Source organism: Otolemur garnettii, unplaced genomic scaffold (genome assembly GCF_000181295.1).
Source record: "Otolemur garnettii isolate 467f Iridium unplaced genomic scaffold, OtoGar3 scaffold00029, whole genome shotgun sequence".
Taxonomy (NCBI): domain Eukaryota; kingdom Metazoa; phylum Chordata; class Mammalia; order Primates; family Galagidae; genus Otolemur; species Otolemur garnettii.
This window is the reverse complement of record NW_003852424.1, coordinates 9,710,198-9,725,981: the sequence shown is the minus strand read 5'-3', so window position 1 is coordinate 9,725,981 and position 15,784 is coordinate 9,710,198. Positions and strand designations below refer to the sequence as shown.

At 40.6% G+C, this 15,784-nt stretch overlaps 1 protein-coding gene across 1 annotated transcript in view; it reads right to left on the bottom strand.

Annotated features, from left to right (window-relative positions):
- AKAP13 (A-kinase anchoring protein 13) overlaps positions 1-15,784 on the bottom strand; it is a 298,016-nt gene that overhangs the window by 157,337 nt on the left and 124,895 nt on the right. The window contains exon 5 of the mRNA XM_023512618.1: positions 8,997-9,180. Within this exon, the coding sequence (XP_023368386.1) occupies positions 8,997-9,180 (184 nt within the window). The remainder of the gene's footprint in view (positions 1-8,996; positions 9,181-15,784) is intronic.

The following is a 15,784-nucleotide window of genomic DNA, read 5'->3' as shown; positions in this document are numbered from 1 at the left end:
CAGATCCACTACACATTTAGGTGCTAAAATTCAGTTTTTCCTCCCCCTTTTTGGGAGGATGGACATAGAACTGCTGCTCTCCCTTAATAATTAGCATAAGTGCAAAGAAAAGGAAAGAAAGACTATCATTTGAGCAACTACTATGCACCAGTACTTTGTTCTGTATTTTATGCTTTTAAATAATTAAAAAGAGTTTTATAAGGTAAAGGTTAGAACATCAGCTAGAAAGTTAGATTTGGTTTGAGTCCTTATTCTAACATGACTTACCGGTGTGATACTGAACTAGTTACTTAAATTCCCCTGGACTTTAATTTCCTCATCTGTGGAGTGAGAATATTGAGTTTGTTGTGAGGCTCAAAAGTACATGAATGCAAAGTGTTAGCTGAGTGTCTGACCCAAGATGCTCAATCGTGACTGCAGTGTGATTTGTGAACAAAAAAATGATAGCAGTTTCTGACTATGACTTAAAAAGCACAGGGAAATTGTTTGAAGGCTAAGTATAAGGCAGCTACCCCTATTATCACCTACCACTATTTACCTGAAAAAATCCAAAAAGCAAGCAGAGAGACTGAGCAAGCTGTTTCAGGAGAGTGTTACAACTGTGGGGTGAGGCTGACTGGGAAACTGGATGGTAGTGAAGCGAGACGTCAGTCACACAAAACTGAAATACTGCCAACGAATCTTCCTTCATAGTTCTCCAAATAAGGAATAGCTTAAGTCTATAAGACCTTTATAAGCATGTTCTTATTTAACCAGATTAATGAAGTATATATTATTTTTCCCATTTTACAGATGAAGAAATTGAGGCCTACAGATGCTCAATTAACAGAGATGCACCCAAATTCAGCTGTGTCGTTTTTAAGGCCAAGCAGTTGGATGCATATTTAACATTTATGCGATCAAGGACTGAGTGAAAGGAGAGGGTACTAGCATTATCAGTGAAGCAGCACTATCAATTCATGAAATACTATTAAAGTAAGTAGTATTCTCCTACAATTTAAAATACAAATCTCCTATGTGCTTTTTATGAAGAAATTCTATTGGCCGGTGAAAGCGTAAAATATATAAGAGTAAAAATGCTACAATTAGTAAACATAAAAACTTAATGTCATGTGCAAAAACAAGCAAGAGTTTTCAAATGGACCAAGAAATACTTTTTGAGTTAATATGAACATTAAGACAGAGTGCACTGGCTAGATAACCTTAGAAAGAATTTTTTTAATTTTGTTTTATTTATTTTTTGAAACAGCATCTTTGGTTAAAATCCTGACAATGCTATCAAACACACCTCCTGACAAAATTATACCAGTAAGTCTGAAAACAACCTAGAGAGAGGCTGTGAGTAAAGGTGACTTATTGTGCCCTTGGGCAGGCTATTTAGCCTCTCTGGGTCTGCTTTTCATGGGCAGGAGAATACTAACCGCACTAGCTATACCTTAGAGCAGTGTTTTAGTTAAACTTCAGTGGCACACTTAAATCATGTTGATTTAAAAAAAAAAAAAAAAGAGGGGGCGCCTGTGACTCAAGGAGTAGGGTGCCAGCCCCATATACTAGAGGTGATGGGTTCAAGCCCGGCCAAAAAACTGCAAAGAAAAAAAAAATAAATAAAAAAATATATACTTACTGTACTTTGAACTTCTTTGAAAAATAATTTCATTAATAATCTTTTAAAATTTTCACATCACCCTGAAGATCCTCTTAGGGCACACCAGGTGGAAATCAGTGCCCTGGGAGTTTGCTGAGAGGGTTGAGTGAGAGCACGGGGAGAGTACGGGAGTGGTGCTGGGCACAGCACAAAGCAGGGACTCAGCATTATGGGAATGTTAGCGCCCTCCTCTCCTCTAGTTTCCAGTCAGTCCTGACACCTCATCTTCACAACTGAAAGGCCCAGACAAAGATGATCAGACAGACAGATGAATGGATGAGCTGATAAATGAAACTCAGGCCAGAAAAATGTCAGGTCTCCCTAAATCCTGAGTCCTGGCTATTATAGTGAAGGTAGGTTTGTATGTTTGTTTTAAGCAAAGGAAAAGGCTCGGAACTTGTTTTGCACTACTGAGGATGCACCTGTCAGGAAGAGGACCCTAAAAAGGCAATTGCTGTGCTGAGAGAACATCTTGCTCAATGGTGATTGACTCCATTGTGAAATGTGCATGCTGGAGTACTCTGCTGCCTCACCCTGAACAAGGTTCACAGGCACGTGTCTTCAAAGGACTTGAGACCTTACAGGCACGAACCCTCAGAGAGGGGCCAATGCCGCCTACAGCAAAACATCACAACCCACACCCAGTGCCTGCCTGGCAAGGTCTGTGTTCTGTGCACTCATTCATATGTGTCATCTCAACCTGGACAGATCACTGGGCTTTGGGCCTGAGCCCGGTTCTGTTTTGTGTAGCCTTGTGGCCTTGGACAAGTCAGTTCACCTCTCTGGCTTCGGTTTCCTAATTTACGCAATAAGGATTATAGTATCTACACTACTTACAATGTTGTGAAAATCAAAATGTAAAACGATAGCTTCAGTGTAACCAACCACGTTTAAAAACCACATGATGGATAATATAAATGTAAAGTTATTATAGTGAGGACCTTGTTTTCCTCGGGAAAGACAAAGGCTAGGACTAAACAGCACACAATCCTTTCATATTTGAATACTATTTCATCCTGAATCCCAGCAGCATCTGAGTCTCTTTTTTCATCAAATTCTTGTAAAAGGAAGAATATAGGCCGCAGAATTCCACGTGTCTGTGAAATAGTTGCTATACCACTTTTATACAACTTTGGGTTAGTTATTTTAACTCTCTAAGATTCAATATGTCATCTGTAAAGTGGATGTCCATCTCCAAAGGTTGTCATAACAGTGAAATGGAATATCTGGAATATACCAACCCGGTTTCTACTACAGTGGAGGCATCCAATACACGATTTGTTGAACTGACACTGAAAATTTTTAGCTGGCCCTCAGGGCAAATGAAACATTTCAGGACTTGTATTTAATACTCCAGAGTTGAAATTCTTTTTTTTTTTAGAGACAGAGTCTTACTTTGTCGCTCTCAGTAGAGTGCCGTGGTGTCACAGATCACAGCAACCTCCAGCTCCTGGGCTTAGGTGATTCTCTTGCCTCAGCCTCCTAAGAAGCTGGGACTACAGGCGCTGGCCACAATGCCTGGCTTTTTTTTTGTTGTTGTTGCAGTTTGACCGTGGCCAGGTTTGAACCCGCCACCCTCAGTATATGGGGCTTGCACCCTACTCACTGAGCCACAGGCACCACCCCAGAGTTGAAATTCTTAAAAGAAATATTCTTCCTGTAAGGCACAGTAAATAATTCTTTATCAGCAAGAATTCCTTGTTTCAATAACTTATAGGTATCAACATTACAACATGTATCAGAGAGCCAAACTATTAATAATTTTATTTGAGTAGTATATATTTTTCTAGGAAATAATTTCAAACTTCTTATCAAGCAGGGACATCCAAATGATGCCTAAAAACTACTTCAAGATTTTGGTGAAATTTCCTTAATGTATGAAAAACTAATAAAGACACATTTTTGTCAGCCACTGAGTTAAGCTCTCTACACAAATTCTTTCATTTTTTTCTCAGATCAATCCATTAAAGATACTCCTTTAATTCATCCCATGTTATAAAAAAGGCACTGAGGTTTGGAGAGGTTACGTGAATTATCCAAGGTTATACAGCTTCACAGAGGTAGGCCCTGGATTCAAACCTAGCTGGTCTAACCACAGTTATTCCCATCTCTCTACTAACTTTAATTCAGAAAACTATAATAAATTCTACAAAAAAAGATACTTGGTAAACCAATTGATTAGAACTTGAGCTTCACTGCTCAGTGAAATTTAATTTCACTGAAGTTATTACTATATAATTATTAAAAACTCTGAAATAAAGCACCTTAGAGTTTAACAAAGTATTTGCATAAATCTCATTTGGTTACAACAGCCTTGTAGCAGAACAGGAATTATCCATTACAGACAAGAAACATGAGACTCAGGAGCGGATAAGTAATTTTTTCTAAGTCACACAACTAAGCAGGGAATCTTAGATTTTAAGATCTTCATCCCTAAGCAATTCCATCATATTATGGTGTATCTCTTCAAGCTGAAATATTCATAGCACCTTTATTTGCTCCATAGAATAAACAATCTATATGACATACCCTGATTTCTCACACTGCATATACAAAGACTTGATCATTGTTCCAGGAAGCAGATATTGCTATCCTTTTAATTTATCAGAAGAATAAATCAAGGTTTAGGAAGGGAAGTTAATGTGTACAACATAACAGAGCTAAACATGGCAGAGCCAAATGCAAGCCTAGTTTTGACTTGGAAGGTGCAAGCTTAGTCCCTACTACCTGGAGATGCCTCTTACTCTGAAGCTCTGCCCCACTCCCAAGAGTGACCCAGGTCCCAAGATTTCTTCTTTGTGATGTGTGAGAGAGATATAGGCCAGATTTGACAGCATCCAGCACAAATATTCTCTTTGCAGATGATTACAACACCATACTCATCTGATATTGTCACTTCCTAGCTTGAACTAAACGAACAGCTTGCAAACTGTGTTCTGTCCCTACTCTCTCCTTCACTGACTACTTAGGTAATGATGGGCGAGGCCTTCAAATTGGGGGAGATGACTGTCTAACTCAGTGGTTCTCAACCTTCCTAAGGCCGTGACCCTTTAAGACAATTCCTCATGTTGTGGTGACCCCCAACCATAGAATTATTTTCGTTGCTACTTCACAACTGTAATTTTGCTGTTATGAATCATAATGTAAATATCTGATATGCAGGATGTATTTAGGCGACCCCTGTGAAAGGGTCATTCAATCCCAAAGGGGTCGCGACCCACAGGTTGAGAACTGCTGGTCAAACTAAAGCTGTAGTAGCTTAGGTGTTCTGGGTACACTTCTAAGACTAAGACTTCTTAGGCAAAACTGATAACCTTTTATTCAAGGTCAATTTTCAAATCACAAATGTATCCACATTTATGATGTAAGATCAAATTATAAGCTAAAGCAAGAGAGCAAGAAGCCATAAATCCCTCACTTCCCTGTCACTGAACTAAGTGAAAGTTATAATCATGGGTTACAAAAAAGGGAAACTATCAAAAATGTCCTCAATAGTTGTTACTACTTGATGGAATTTAATATAAATTTGAAGAGTTCTCTAAATAAATAGTTCTCACAGAATCCTTCTATCTTCAAGAAGGGCAAATCCTAATTTTCACATAGAAGGGAGACTCAGTTTATCAGAATAAGTCTCGAACACAGAAACACAAAAAGAACTTGGGCCCTAATGAGCACAATGCCCCTAACTCCCCCACACCACAATCAAAATCGAAACGAAAGAACAAGATAAAGCAGCAAGAAATTAAAACAAGAAATGTATTTTGGCAGAGCTGTTAAAGTTTTCAATGAAGAGCAGAATGCAATTACTTATTTAAAAAGCATAAACTACACATAATCATACTTCAATCTCACACTAACTGAAAAGAGTCAATCAATGAAAGGGACAAGCCTATTTGGGGAAAAATTAACAAAAAATAAAGGAGATGAGGTAAGACACACCCAAAGTCTAAAGATTTTAGTAAACTACTAAAAAGACAGCATCGCATAATGTGACAGTTCTTACCTTTCTACAAAAACCCTCTGTGCATTTCACAAAGCAAAATCTTTACTCAGATTCACATGTGCACAAACTCTGACCTCTAATTTCAACAAATGTAGACCTCAGGACATTTCTTCTAGGGCCCCTTGTTAAGAATCGCAGGAGTGGCCAGCTGTGGTGGCTCCCACCTGTAGTTCCTAGCACTCTGGGAGGCTGATGCAGGTGGATTCCTTGAGCTCAGAGTTCAAGACAAGCCTGAGCAAAAGCAAGACCCTGTCTCTACTAAAAATAGAAAAACTGAGACAAGAGGATAGCTTGAGCCCGAGTTGGAGGTTGCTGTGAGCTATGACACGATAGCACTCTACCCAGGGTGACAGCTTGAGACTCTGCCTCAAAAAAATTTAAAAAAATAAAAAAGAATTGCTGGAGTGGAAGAAGCTCTTGGACAATCTCCTATGAGAGTTGGCTTCTCTCTCTGGCCTTGCTACCTTGTTGTCCTAATCAAATCACGATGCCTCTCTGGATCTGTTTCATTTGTTAAAGATGATCTTTCCTTTTTAAGGCTGAATAATATTCCATTTTGTGTGCAATTTAAGACAGCCAACTCTTTGAACTTTATGGGCACCCTGTATACATATGCCACATTTTGTTTAATCATTTATCTGATAAAGGGCACTTAGGTTGTTTCCACATTTTGGCTACATGCAATTTTTAATTGGCAAATAATAACTACATACAGTTATGGGTAAAATGTTAAGTTTTGATACATATATACACACACACCCTGAAAAACAGTAACATTTCTATCACCTCACCTACTTAATTTGTGGTAAGAATGTTTAAAATATACTCTTTTACTAATTTTGAAACACACATTATTCTGACACATGCTACAACATGGATGGACCCTGAGGACATAATGCTATGTGAAAGCAGACAGACAGAAGAATACGGCATGGCTCCACTTACACACATATACATACAGTTCCTACAATAGGCAAATTCTTAGAGGCAGAAAGTAGAACAGAAGTTACCAGGGGCTGTGGGAAAAGGAGTGAATGGGAAGTTAGTACTTATGGGTACAGAGTTACTGTCCGCAGTGATGAAAAAGTTCTGGTAATGAACAGTGCTGAGGATTATGTAACACTGCAAATGTACTTAACGCCACGTAAGCACATTCAGTTACATTTATATACATTCACAGTACACTTGCACTTAATTGTATACCTAAAAATAGTTAAAATAGTTAAGTTTTATGTTATGTGTATCTTACTGAGAGAAAACAAAAACCACCCAATGATCTTTCCTGAATCTATAACAGTTGAAATTCTAGTAAAATTTGCTAGCATCACAGCTTAAGACTGAGGGATTTAGTAAGATCACCTTCTTACTATTCTTTAATTGCTAACTATGACTCAGCACCTCTTCTGGGCTTTACAACAGAACAGCCCAGAAGAATTCAAGTTAAGGGCCAGGTCTGCAGCAAGATCATATTCTCCCAGCAGAGTCCTCTATTGGGAGGTTTCTCAAGTCAGTTTTCCTGTAACCAGTCTCCCTTCCCAAGGAGATGAGTAACTCTCCCACATGCAGGAGAGGTAGTACTTTAAAGCAAGAAAAATAAAAAGAAATCTTCTCCAAGAACCAGTTTTCCTTGTAGCTGTGCTGTAATAAGTCTTGTGACACCCCTCCAAGCATATAATGAAGCTGTTATAGTCACTTTCTTTCCCCATTTGGATGGCAATCGTTAACCAATTCTGCTTCCCAGCAAAAACTGAGCTATGAAATCAAATTCAGAAGAAATGCAATTAAACTTCACAAGAGCTATACTAAGATAATTCTTTCAACTTCTCAGATGTGGCTTCTCTTCCTGAGGCAAACAGCAGAATGAATCCAATTGCTGGCCAGATGGAACATATGTGGAATACTGTCACAGGAGAGCTCAGGTATCGAAAGCTCATTTGAGATGAAGGTGCCCCTCCTGCCACCATTATATCTGGAGCTCTCATCAGAAAGCTTTCTGCATGAACCTTCTGTCTGACCTGATGGGGACAGGCAAGTGAAGCAAGAAAAAACTGTTTCTGAAACTGCAAGCAGCATTACATTCTGAGATCTCTTCTTGATCCTTCCAGACTACCCTGCATATACACGGTGAAATATAAAATGCAACTAAATTAAATCTGGCATAAGCAAAACAACAAAGAATTTGGGAATACCAACTCAATTTGTAAGGTTCCCTCAACTCTGAAGAGCACAGATCCAGGTTGGGCACAGTGGCTCACGCCTATAATCCCACCACTCTGGGAAGCAGAGGGGGGTGGACTGCCTGTGCTCAAGAGCTGGAGAACAGCCTGGGCAACAGTGAGACCCCATCTCTATTTAAAAAATAGAAGAAGAAAAAATTAGCCAGGCACTGTGGCAGGCACCTGCAGTCCCAGCTACTCAGGAGGCCGAGGCAAGAGGGTGGCTTGAGTCCAAAGAGATTGCTGTGAGCTATGACACCAGAGCACTCTAGCCTGGGACAAAAGAGTGACACTCTGTCTCCAAAAAAACAATGTCAATTCAATGGCATTCATTCTTGTTCAGATAATGTGACAGAAAAGGTAATAACCATAAAACCAATAAAAAAAATTAAACAAGAGAAACCATTCTTAAAACTTCTAACTTTTATAAATGCTTCAATTAAAAACATTGGCTGCTCTAATACATTTATTTATACAAAAAAAAAAAATGTGTTTTGACTAACAACCTTCCTCCAAAGGACTCTTTAAAGAGTAAGAACTTGTAACAACTGAACCCAACGACAGACAGGATTTCCTACAGCACATTTCCAGGACAACTCACAGTTGCTCTTTATTACTATTCATATGAAGAAACCACTGCTTTCAAATTTTATTCACAGAAATTACATTCAAACCAAAATTTAATTGTCTGCCATATTTCTGTATATAATTATAATATGAAAGTAATGGTTCTAATTAACTCTTTCAAGTCTTAGAGACACACCAGGAAAAAAAAGAGCATAGAAAAACTGTTTCCTCTGCACTAAACTATGACAAACACTATACACTGGTATATACCCTGCTACCCCCACAGGCAAGACTCATTCTGGGTTTTCAGTAAAATATAAGAGCTAAGAAGCAGAGAAGGCACAGGGAGGCAGAGGAGACAGAAAACAACAGCATGACTCACATTTGTCTCTCCGACAAAGAAGTTGTAAGCAGAAGCAGCTCACCAAGCTCCAGAAGAAGGCAAGGTACTGAGTAGAGGTTTCAATTCTTGGCAAACTCACAGTAAGATGCAGAGAGGGCAGTACTACTGTGAAGTGGGGTGGGGCTGTGGGGAGGGAGGAGATCGGGAAGCAAGAGCACTCACTCGGTCAGAAGCTGGTGCAGCTTATGATAACCTCGCTCCAAGGCCAAGCTCACAGGCGTCTCCCCTTCCTGGTTGTGGATGCTGAGGGCTCCACGGCCACCTGGCTTCTGCAACAGGAACCACGTCAACCTCAGCAGTCCCAGCCTCACAGCAAAATGCATTAACGTCTCCCGAGGGCCAGCATCTGTAAATGGGGTGGAAATTGAATGTGAGTGACTGAGAGTATATAAACACAAAGCAAACAGAACCGCCATTGCCTCCAAGTGCTAAGATCCTGAACTTAAGAGACAATGAACACTGTGAACTGCTTTATCACAGAATCAGCCCTCAAATAAAGACAGAACAAAGCTACAAAAAAGCAGAGAAAGCAAAATCTTCATTAGAAGATAATACCACAAAAGAATCAAGCCATTCCTACACTGTGACAACATACAGTATTTGTTCAACCAACTTCACAGGCGGATGTATAAGGGTGACTTGTACACACCTTTTTTTTTCCTTTAAAGAAAAAAATAGAAGAGAATGCAACCCCACAACATGGGGACCCAAGGGAAATAGCTGTAAGGACTTAAATGGGAGTATCATAAAGAGTATAATTACTTTTTAAAAGAACGCCCAGACAGGAGTTGGCACAACATAAAAACAGGTTTTGCTTGTTAAGTACACAGGTCTTTTTATTTCCCTACAATAAGGGCAAATGGAATTGCTGGCACCACCAGCTTTTTCAGTTGTTTAATGAGAGAAAGAAATGCATCTTCAGGCATAATAAGACTAACTCTACGATAATGCATTAATAACTTCAGAAAGGAAACCATGTGCTTGGGCTTATTTCACTTGAAGTGGGGGTTTCTTCTTGGTATAGTGAGTCATGCTCAAAGTGAAGGAATGAGGAAGGGCTCTGGGTTCAAACCTGGCATTTACCATTTGTCACCAGGCATGATTCATTCACTCTCTGAACCTCACTCACTTTCTTCATCCCCAGAGTAAGATCCCATCGCTCACTCAGAGCCACTGTAACGCAGGAGAGGTGGGTGATGTGAGGTGGGTGATGTGTGTGCATACTGAGCGGCCACAGCAGCACCTGGGAAGCTCTTTCCCTGCCGCCTCCCAATCTTCTTGGGCTTCAGATCACATGGAAGGTTCACTAGCACGGCTCCATCTCTTCCTTAGCCACCTGTGATGGCAGGAGCTGAGGCTACTGCAGGGCGGTACATACACACACAAGGCTGCACACATCAACTCCAGGCACCTGGGGGTTGTCATTCCTCCTCTCAGCTTAGCTAGTGTCTCTCATTCTTCATGGGATCCCATGGGCCTCAACTTCTTCACTAAGTACTCTCAGGATTTCTTGGGCCACACTGTTTTTCTCTTTACCCTGAAGTCCTTTGATACTTCTATATGTGAATTTCACAATAGGAATAAATGCATCTTTGAAGCTGTGATTTTTATGATGAACTGCACTGTTTCCTAATGTCACTTGTGTATTCATGTAGCATCCGTATTCCCAAGGTAAATTTCTTTAGAAGCACAGCCTGTCTTTCACACTGTATATTTTCCCTAAAGAACCCTACACACTGACCAATTCAGGATTTATAGGGTGTTCAAGCAAAGGCATGTGGCTGGAAAGAAATCGCTGTCCCAGAAGAAACAATAACATGTGCCGGTACAAATTTTAATAACACCTCTGAGCAGGTAGCAAGACCAAAGAAAAGGACAAAAAGGACTGGGCACAGTGAGTCCCATCTATAATCCTAGTACTCTGGGAGTGGGGAGTGGGAGATCACCTGAGCTCAGGAATTTGAGACCAGCCTGACCAAGGATGATACCTCCATCTCTACTAAAAACAGAAAAAATAAGCCAGATGTGGTGATGCACACCTATAGTCTCAGCACCGGGGAGGTTAAGACAAGAGGATGGCTTGAGCTCAGGAGTTTGAGGCTACACAGTGAACTACAATCATGCCACTGCACTCTAACCCAGGTAACAAGAGCAAGATCCTGTCTCAAAAAAAAAAAAAAGACAAAAAGATCAAATATCACCAGCTAATGTGTCTTAGAATTGTTCTGATATCCTTATTAAAAACCAAAGAGCCAATGAGGCACTCAACAGGAAGTGTTTATTCTTCTAGAGCCTGGTTAATTCTGACATTGCAGGTGACACTTCCTTAAAGCAGCTGTCTCTTTACCTTCCACCCCTTTCTAGCCCTTCATTTGCTGAGTCAGCTCAGTATATGAGCAAAAGGTTCAAGGATCAAGGCCATGCACCTGTTCAGAAGCTGGCCCCACTCCTGTACTCTCCCCTCCCCCAATCTCAGTATAAAGTCATAGCAGCAGGCACTACATCTGATGTGAGGTAGGCCCATTCTGCAGACAACAGATAAGAAAATACATAGTGAGGACCTACTAAGCACCATAGTTTACCCCAGCTTTTTAGATTCTATCTTCATAATAACCCTGTATGGCAGTGGTTCTCAACCTTTCTAATGCTACAATGTATTATCATTGTTAAAAAGAGGTTGCAGGTAGTGCCTGTGGCTCAGTAGGTAGGGTGTCAGCCCCCTATACCAAGGATAGCGGGTTCAAACCCGGTCCCGACCAAACTGCAATAACAGTAACAACAAAATAGCCAGGTACCTGTGGTCCCAGCTACTCCGGAGGCTGAGGCATGAGAATTGCCTAAGCCCAGGAGTTGGAGGTTGCTGTGAGCAATGATGCCATGGCACTCTACCTAAGGCAATAAAATGAGACTCTGTCTCTAAAAAAAATGGGGGGAAGGGAATCACGATCCACAGGTTGACAAGTGAACTGCCAGGGTACAGTCTCATTATCCTCATTCTGTAAATGAAGACAAGTCCATAGAATTAATAACTTGCCCACAGCCAGAATCATGATTTTAAAGCTATGCTGTCAGGAGTCTAAAAAGATACTCTTTCCATGATTGCACTCTTTTTGAAAAGAAAAGAAAAAAATCACTTGAGCAAGCTAATGTGGTTTAAAAAGCACCTTTCTGTGTCCCCAACATTTTATTACCTGTTTCAAAAGTACACATAACTTGAAAGAATTACACAACTAACCAATACTTACCAGCCTACATCCTGTAATTAATGTTTTTCTATATTTGCTTTATCACGTATCTAGCCAACTATCCTTCCCTTTATTCACCCATTTCAAAATAAGCTGAAGACATTTCACCCCCTCAAATAGTTCAGCATGCATCTCATTAACCAGAGTTCAACATATGGTTATAATTTTAGGTAGTGTATATATAGTGCAATACAAATGTACAGAACGTGACTTTGTAAATTTTGACAAATGCACATACCCATGTAACCCAAACGTCTATCAACATGAAGAACATTACCAACATCCAAAAAACATCTTTGTGCCCCTTCCCAGTTAATCCCCTCCTTGCTATCCCTAGAGTTAATCACTTATTCTGAACTTTTTTCTTCCTTTTTAATTGAATGGTAACTATATACATTAAGGCACTTCTGGGGTACAGTGTGGGGTTTTCACACACAATCCGAAACACTTCCATCAAACTGGTTAACATAGCCTTCATGTCATTTTCTTAATTATTTTAAAACGTTCACATTCTACTCTTAGAAAGATTCACTTGTACCCTTGTAAGATAAACCTCAGAAGTGATCCCTCCAATCCCCCTCCCTCCACCCATTCCCCCCTCCCTTCTCCCTCCCCTCTCCCGGTATTCTTAGGCTGTTATTAGGTTATAACTTTCATATAAAAGGTATAAATTAGTTTCATAACAGGGGTGTGTACACTGGATACTTTTTCTTCCATTCTTGTGATACTTTGCTCAGAAGAACATTTTCCAGCCCCATCCATGTGAACATGAAGGACGTAAAGTCTCCATCTTTCTTTATGGCTGCATAGTATTCCATGGTGTACATATTCTGAACTTTTCATCATAGATTTTGCCTATTATAGAACTTCAAATAAATGAAATTACACAATTCATACACTCGGGCAAGACATCTTCCGTTCAGCGTGATGTCTGAGAGCCACCCACAGTGCTGCATGTATCAGTAGTGCAATTTCTTTTTATTGCTGCGCAGGGGCAGGGGTCCTCGACATGCATACACTCTACTTTTAGACATTTTCCTGTTCACCTCTCACCACTTCCATTTGATCCACATAGAGGTCATGTCAATTAGGTTTATAGAAGAGGCCAAGGTCCAAAGGGAGAAACAAATGTTATTTTGAGAGCTTACCCAACCTATCTTCCATTCTTGCTTTTATTCCTTTGGTCTCAGTTTAAATTGCACAGCACTAATAGTTTAGGGTCTGTTCTCTTCTATCAAGTGTTTCCTCTCCTGATTCTGACATCTCCCTCTGCATTCTAAGAGTTATGCGAATTTGCTTTTTTAGATCATTAGCTGCCTCAACTACAATGTCAAATGGGTCCTTTGCCCCAGTGTGAATTTAATTAAGCTTTAAGAATCTGGAAATCCTTGCATTATTTGCACCAATTCCTCTTCCATTGTTGCCTTCATGAGTTCTTTGCAGATGTGATTAAATCCCCTAATCAGTTGATCTCATAAGGGAAGTTATCCTGGATAATCTATGTAGGCCTTTAAAAGTGGACCTTAGAGGGAGTAAGGGAGGGAAGGAAAATTACACATGTAGAGGAAAGCTCGACCTGTGCCTGGAGTTCCATCCTCTTGGGACCTCACCTTCCTGGCTGAGGACTACAGCTTTGGCCCAAACTGACAGGCTAACCTTGCCAATGACCCTCTCTCCCCTTTCTGCCCTGTGAATTTTGGGCTTGCTTAGCTAGCCCCCATCACTGAATAAACCATTCCCTATAACAATTCTTAACACTTATTTCTCCTAGTGGGTCTGCCTTTCCACGTGAACATTGACTGATATGCTAATTAAGCCTATTCTTCTCCTCACTTCTTTCTCTGATTTCCCAACAGATCTGACTTCTATCAAAGAGATGGAAAATTTGTAGATATCTGCTTGGTTTCTTAAAATCATACCCAGGACGTTCCAACTGAATAAGCAATTTCCCCTTTTCTTTAGGATGTAATGTTATTTCACAGGCCCCGTTTTGTTGATTTTTCTGTTAACTATACTTAACTGGAAAGATCTCTGCAGGCCTAACCTCTCCCCACAGAGAAGACAGGTAGAACACGTCTTACGTCCCACTCGCTACCTGCTTCTATGCCTCCCACACACATTCCCTCAGCTCTGCAAAGAAGTTGGTGTGCTTAGTGGGCATCCGACCACGATGAGCTTGCTAGAGGGCTGCGTCTTTTTCAAGCTGTTGGAGTCTCTGACTAAAGAGAATGCTCTTAAGTTCTACAAATGGAACAATAATCAAGAACTACTTTCTCACTCTATCAATTCACCCAGCAAGCCCTGCTCACAGTGCTCTTGAATCTAAGAGGATTCCAAAATCACCATTCCTTCTTGCATTCCGGACTGCCTCTGAAATAAACCTCAAGTCTCACACCATGCAAGACTTACACTGCACCAGGAAGGAAGCAAAACAGGCCAATGTGAGAAAACAGGCTTCTGGGAAAATGAGCTTGTAACTTTGTGACAAAACCAAGGTTTGAAAAGCAACAAAAACTTTTTTGTGTCTTTTAAGTTCTGCCCCTACTAGGTACTGCCTGTCTTGGAGTCAACAGACATTAATCTTCTGCAAAAAACTTCCATTAGCAGTCTTTTTATATTTTATTATTTTCTTTTTTAAGCAGTGATGATGGCTGGAAAAATACACAAATACTAGTGTAGCTAAGGAGAAATTTCCACAGAAAGCTATCAAACATTCTGAAAGGGGTGTGGGAACTAAGTCTCCAAATGACTGTGGCTGCGACTCCGCTAACCGACATGAGGTGCACATTATTCAGGGAACGCAGGGGCTGTTCTCGTCACAGTCTTCCCTGCACCTATGATCCTCCTCTCCACCCAAGTTTCTCTTAGACAATGCGGCGCCTTCCCTGGTTCGTTTCTCCCTGCTTCCTCCAGAGCAGGCCTTCGGCGGGCCCACTGTCAGGTTCCTGAGAGCTACGCTGACTACCGCTCTTCCAGGGTTTCCCGGGGAAAAGCCATCCCCACTCACCATTCTCACTAAGCACCAAGACAGTAAAGACCACTAAGTGAGACTGGAAAACACGCTCCTTACCATGCTCCTCCATCCAGAGGGAGCCGGAAGGCAGAAGCGTGGCAAGAAAGGGACAGGGTAGAGACTTCTCTATGTGAGTAGGGATTAGAGAACGCCGGGTAGAGCTAAAATGGACAGACTCACTCTTGTTCATGTTTAAAGGGAGGATTGCTTTAGTGAAAAGTGAAAAGTAAAAAGCAAAAGGAAGAAAGTTTGTGCTGCTTTGAAGAGCCCTGGAGTGCTGTCCTGTTTTAGCCTCTCGAGCTGTGATTTTCAACCCGTGCGCCGTGGCACAGTGGTGTGCCATCAGAGGATCCTACGTGTGTTGCAAAAAATTTTAAAGATTAAATCATTTTTGAAAGAAGTTCAAAGCATAGTAAGTATATTCTTTTTTTTACTCTTTTTAAATCAACATAATTTAAGTGTGCTTCAAGCCTGCCAGGAGATAAAAAAGGATGAAAAACACTGCTCCAGAAGAACATGTTCTCTTTCCTTGTTACAGCTCACCAATATTGTGTGTCTCCAAAAAGTTTCTGGATATTGGTCATGGTGCATTCAAAACAAACAGCTTGCAAACTATCACATTATCAGACAGACTACACTTTACAGATGAAAAACTTCAGTAATAGAAAGATTAAGTACTTTGCACAAACCTT